Here is a 6,384-nt window from a genome sequence, read left to right on the forward strand (position 1 = left end):
GGCTGCACTAAAGAATCACTTACAGCCTGTGCACAAAAAAGGGACCAGCATAAATTGATGTGATCAATAAAAACACAATATATTATTGTTTGCCCTCCATGTCTGTGAGCATCTAGTTGCTTGATTTCTAGAGAAAACTAGCTTAAACAGTGGTGCTTTTGACCCAGAAATACTGGGTTCAGCATGTTTCTGAGATTCAGAGAAACACAAGTGGGATGCGTTCATCTGATAGGCTAGTCAGATTAGTGGTCTGGTTTATTTGGTGGTCTATTATAAACCATTATAATGAACATGTTTATAAAATAATTAAAAATTACTGTATTATTGTTTTAGTTTTTTTAGTTAGGTGTTGCAGCACCTTGATTTATCATTTAATAAAGTAATAAAAATATATAATTATATCAAATCATTAAAAATATGACATTGTATCAGAATTGTAGTAGTAAACTAGGGTGCTCTGGATGGTGATGCTTCAAAAGAATGCACCCCCATGTCTCTATGATATTCTGGTGCTGAGATATGGCTTTGGCATATTGCTATACTGTTGCTAGGGTGCTCTGGATGGTTCCTAGGTCATGGCTAGGCAGTTGCCAGGGTGATACTTTAAAGGCTGCATGCTAGACTGAGTCAAAAGAGCCCACCCCCATGTCTCTATTACATTTTGATCCAAAAATATGATCCCACTGTCAATGTTAAGTCTATGGAATTTTCACCAGATTTTCCACATCATACACCAAATCGCTTATATAAATCATAGCAGAAATCTCCTCAAAAAGCTGGATGATTTGACACCTGATTTATGGGTGTAAAACGAACAATACAGGGTGAAATAAATGCTGAAATTTGAAGGATTGGTTTAGGGATTATAGAAAATTTTCTAAACGAAAGTCAGAGCAATAGTAACAGTGGCACCCTGCTAAAGCAAGCACCACTTATAATAAAACAATAGCAATAAATAATGTAAAAAATAACAATTAAACAATTTTGACCATACTTTTCTGCATGCTAATAAATGTTAATTTGTGCAAACAAATTTTTTGGATCACTAAAACCAGTACTGCCTAAAAAAAAAATAAGTGTTTAGCCGTCTTTTATGTTTTTTTGTCCTTTTGACAAACATCAATGTTTCTATCTGTCACTTTATTGAAAAGAGCTGCATGAAGATTTATTTTTTTAATTCCACTGAATAAATAAATGAAAGAGTACAAGGTTTGGAATGGCAAGAGGATAAATAATGCAAATAATGACAGGACTTTTATTTTTGGGTGAACTATTCCTTTAATGTCATCAACAAATAGCCTACATAACAAAATTAAAAAAGGAAAAAATGGATTGCATAGATTTATCAGTAGTAAAACATAATAATAACACACACATACACAGAGTCAGGTTGATGTTCAGAAGCCGCTGTATTTGCTCAGGTCTTTCTTCATTTCATCATACTGAGCAGTGAGTCTGCTGACAGCTTTAGTGTGCTCTTCATCCACATCCTCCTTCAGAGCACCCTGCTCTTTCAGAAACTCCTCCCAGTCCTGCCTCCTCTTCTCCACACAAACCTGGACATGAGTGCTCTTCTCACACACACACACACACGTCAATTAATTTTCATCTCATTTACTTACTCAAACATCAGTTTTTTCAAGCAATTCTTTTAACTCAACTATGTTGTATGTTTATCTGTCAGACCCTCCTGCATTTGCAGAGCCTTGAGTGCTGCACTCATACACTGGCTATGTACAGAATAGCATACTACCATACTACTCATACTTTATGCAGTAATGTAGAACGTATATTATAACCTTCAATTTTCAGTTTGATAAATGAATCCTAAGTAATAGGATCTTGACTCATTATTTGATTTTTGTACGTTTTTACATAATCATTTTGAAAATTCCCTAAACGAAGTTGAGAGCAACAGTAATAACGGCACCCTGCTAAAGCAAACCCCACTAACAATGCAAAATATTATATATAATAATTTATTTAATTCTGAGAAAACTGGAAGCTACTTCCTAAATTAAACACAATGTAGAGAAGTTCCCAAAATGGAATACTATTGTTTAAAATGTCCATTGTTGCATACTATATAGTGCTTCACACACTACTGTAACAGTAGGCAGTACAGTGTGGTCAGTATACAGAATGCATTATGCTAGTATTCTGAACATGGCCATTCTATAAGGATGCAGAAGTGCTTTGCTCATGCACCGTTACCTGTTCAGCCTCTAGCTCCCTCTGCTGGATTCTCTGAGCCATGTGATTTGCTGCTTCAACTGCACATGAACAAGCAAAGTTTTATAGTAAAATAGTCCATTGATTATTATACTAAGCTTACTATTAGACCATTTAAACAAAATTAGAAGATTAATTATGGTGATATTTCTAACATGGAAAGTTCTATCCTGTTCTATCACAACTATCCTTCCATCAATATAATCCCCACAGATACAGTTGTGCTCAAAAGTTTGCATACCCTGGCAGAAATTGTGAAATTTTGGCATTGATTTTGAAAATATGACTGATCATGCAAAATCTTTTATTTAAGGATAGTGATCATATGAAGCCATTTATTATCACATAGTTGTTTGGCTCCTTTTTAAATCATAATGATAACAGAAATCACCCAAATGGCCCTGATCAAAAGTTTCCATACCCTTGAATGTTTGGCCTTGTTACAGACACACAAGGTGACACACACAGGTTTAAATGGCAATTAAAGGTTAATTTCCCACACCTGTGGCTTTTTAAATTGCAATTAGTGTCTGTGTATAAATAGTCAATGAGTTTGTTAGCTCTCACGTGGATGCACTGAGCAGGCTAGATACTGAGCCATGGGGATCAGAAAAGAACTGTCAAAAGACCTGTGTAACAAGGTAATGGAACTTTATAAAGATGGAAAAGGATATAAAAAGATATCCAAAGCCTTGAAAATGCCAGTCAGTACTGTTTAACCACTTATTAAAAAGTGGAAAATTCAGGGATCTCTTGATACCAAGCCAAGGTCAGGTAGACCAAGAAAGATTTCAGCCACAACTGCCAGAAGAATTGTTCAGGATACAAAGAAAAACCCACAGGTAACCTCAGGAGAAATACAGGCTGCTCTGGAAAAAGACGGTGTGGTTGTTTCAAGGAGCACAATACGACGATACTTGAACAAAAATGTGCTGCATGGTTGAGTTGCCAGAAAGAAGCCTTCACTGCGCCAGTGCCACAAAAAAGCCCGGTTACAGTATGCCCGACAACACCTTGACACGCCTCACAGCTTCTGACACACTGTAATTTGGAGTGACGAGACCAAAATAGATCTTTATGTTCACAACCATAAGCACTATGTTTGGAGAGGGGTCAACAAGGCCTAGAGTGAAAAGAATACCATCCCCACTATGAAGCATGGTGGTGGCTCACTGATGTTTTGGGGGGGTGTGAGCTCTAAAGGCACAGGGAATCTTGTGAAAATTGATGGCAAGATGAATGCAGCATGTTATCAGAAAATACTGGCAGACAGTTTGCATTCTTCTGCACAAAAGCTGCGCATGGGATGCTCTTGGACTTTCCAGCATGACAATGACCCTAAGCACAAGGCCAAGTTGACCCTCCAGTGGTTACAGCAGAAAAAGTTGAAGGTTCTGGAGTGGCCATCACAGTCTCCTGACCTTAATATCATCGAGCCACTCTGGGGAGATCTCAAACGTGCTGTTCATACGAGACGACCAAAGACTTTGCATGACCTGGAGACATTTTGCCAAGACAAATGGGCAGCTATACCACCTGCAAGAATTTGGGGTCTCATAGACAACTATTACAAAAGACTGCATGCTGTCATTGATGCTAAAGGGGGCAATACAGAGTATTAAGAACTAAGGGTATGCAAACTTTTGAACAGGGGTCATTTCATTTTTTTCTTTGTTGCCATGTTTTTTTTTATGATTGTGCCATTCTGTTATAACCTACAGTTGAATGTGAATCCCATAAGAAATAAAAGAAATGTGTTTTGCCTGCTCACTCATGTTTTCTTTAAAAATGGTACATATATTACCAATTCTCTAAGGGTATGCAAACTTTTGAGCACAACTGTACATTCAAGGTAATTTCAGCAGTGATTTTTGCATTTCAACATTTTTATCAAAGTCTCTGTAAAAGGACCGAATGTTAAGGCAAGTGTAACCTGTGTAAAACAGCAATCTCAAAAACCAAAAAATAATTACTAGGGGTGGGCGAAATACTGGTAGACACGATAAACTGGTAGAAATTTGACAACAGGTATGCATTTTTAATTATTGTCTCTTTCGCGGTTGCCTTCAGATATTCATATATTCTCTGATGATATATTCATCAGATATATTCTTTTCTTTTGTTGCATTGCTTTTAGAAGATGTCAAGTTTCTTGAGGAAAGTATAATAATAATAATACTCGTCAACAACATCAGATTAAATATGTCATAATGTGAAATTTAGCATTATGGTAAGGTTGATTTAAAATCAAATAATTTTTTTTTGTTTTTTACTTTGACTATATTTGTCAAGTTCCAAATAAATAAATTATTTAAGAGGAAGTAGTTTTCAGTATAAATTTAATTCACTGACTGGACTATACAAAAATAGGCATTACAACATTGTTATATAAAATATAAACTATATTTTTATTTTTTTATTTAACTATGTATGTTATATATCTCAATATTGTGATATAAAATTATGCATATCGTGAGATAAGATTTTGGTCATATCGCCCACCCCTAAATAATTACTACTGAATGGTATACATAAAAAAATATTTACATATACGTTTATTTGTACTATACATGTTGTTATAACTGGAGAGACTCACGCCGTGTGAGTGCATCACACAGTTTCTCGTGCATACTCGCAGTGCATTGCGGTAGATCATGATCATTAGTGTCAGATATCATCTTATTCAGGTTTTCAAGCAGACGGCATTCTCTGAAAGCACGCTTCTCCTGTGACATCACAAACATTTCGAGTGTAATTATGAAAATTAATGTTAACTTGCATCATATACTGGTTACTGGGGCAGTATTATTACAGCTATGCTCTCAGACATTAAAATATAAACAATGTAGACAGACATGCCATAAAACACACATGGACAATACACTTTTATTTTAAAATTTCATTTACTAATTTTGTCATAAAATTAGGTCTACCTCAAACTCCCTGAGGAAGTATCTGATTTCTCCCTGCAGGACTGGTCTGTGATCAATCAGTCTGGACTGAATATCACCAACATCTGTACAAGAACAATTACTGTGACATTATGATAGAAAAACAGCCAACACTTTACTGTAACTTTGATTAATAACATTAATAAACATTATGGCATTATAGAGAGAGAGAGAGAGAGAGAGAGAGAGAGAGAGGAATAGCAAACAAGCCATTAGTTCCTCTAATGGAAATATGTAAGAAAATATATGAACCAAAGCAACATTTTTATTTATTTTTTTTTTAAGAGTATTCCAATAGTGTTCCAATTCTGCGGGCACAGATTCTGTGTGATTTCTATATTTGCATTACTGTCACTTTTACTGTTGCACTGTACTGTATATAATATAATCTGTAAACTCCTGTTACCAGTCATTGTGCACTGTATTTTGTGATGCTAGTTTTTTCCCCCACTTATTTTATTTTTATTATTCCATGTACTTTACTTTTTTTGTATTGTATGAATAACACTTTATATTATCGTATTTGCAGAATGTGTGTAAAAATTAGACTTAGACAGCATATTTATTGTTTGTGTTTGGCACGTTCCGAGTCAGCAGCATTTTTGGGCATTATGGACACATACATTTCTAGGTGGGAAGCGCATTAGGTTTTCAGACAGCCATGACACTGAAGACTTCAAACGAATTTTGTAAATGTTTTTAATGTAAATATCAGCCACAATCTTCCTGAACACTTAGCATAATCGCTATTATAGTGCATCACTTAACTCACCCTTAATAATCTTCTCCATCATCACGAGATGCTGCTTTATCTGAGAACTGACAGCCTAACACGATAATAGTTTTACGCTGACAATTATTTATTACTCTCAAACTTAAAACTCCCCCTGACTTATTAATGAAAATACAGGAAGCGAATATTTCTTTACACAATGATACAGATAGCAGTTTGTCAAGTCACGTGCAAACAATAACAGAAAAGAAATTCAAAATAAAAGTCTTGACACGAATGTCAAAATAAAAGTCCCAAAATAACTTCAAAATAAAAGTCCCAGAGGACGTTCTTTTCACTGGTAGATTGTCTTTTTAAGTATACATAAAGATGTTGACGTTATAGAGACTTATAAAATCAGAAAGTTAGAGTAAACACACAACGTGTGCAATTTTCTTTTTAAAATTGTCTTTTTTATTTTCAGTTTTA

The 6,384-nt window shown here is 35.1% G+C and overlaps 1 protein-coding gene across 2 annotated transcripts; it reads right to left on the reverse strand.

Moving 5' to 3' along the window:
• Positions 1–1,264: 1,264 nt before the first annotated feature.
• Positions 1,265–6,159, reverse strand: LOC127431873 (biogenesis of lysosome-related organelles complex 1 subunit 5-like). 2 transcript variants are annotated; one of them, XM_051682496.1, is made up of 5 exons: positions 5,956–6,159; positions 5,166–5,248; positions 4,865–4,958; positions 2,215–2,273; positions 1,265–1,571 (listed from the first exon to the last, which is right to left on the reverse strand). In XM_051682496.1, exons 1-5 carry the CDS (start codon positions 5,975–5,977, stop codon positions 1,398–1,400), a joined length of 432 nt encoding a protein of 143 aa, XP_051538456.1. In that variant the 5' UTR covers positions 5,978–6,159; the 3' UTR covers positions 1,265–1,397. The 2 variants fall into 2 exon arrangements, with proteins under 2 accessions (XP_051538456.1, XP_051538455.1); XM_051682495.1 differs by having other exon boundaries at positions 4,829–4,958; positions 5,956–6,155.
• Between the last annotated feature and the right edge of the window lie 225 nt (positions 6,160–6,384).

Source organism: Myxocyprinus asiaticus, chromosome 41 (assembly GCF_019703515.2).
Source record: "Myxocyprinus asiaticus isolate MX2 ecotype Aquarium Trade chromosome 41, UBuf_Myxa_2, whole genome shotgun sequence".
NCBI classification, from domain to species: domain Eukaryota; kingdom Metazoa; phylum Chordata; class Actinopteri; order Cypriniformes; family Catostomidae; genus Myxocyprinus; species Myxocyprinus asiaticus.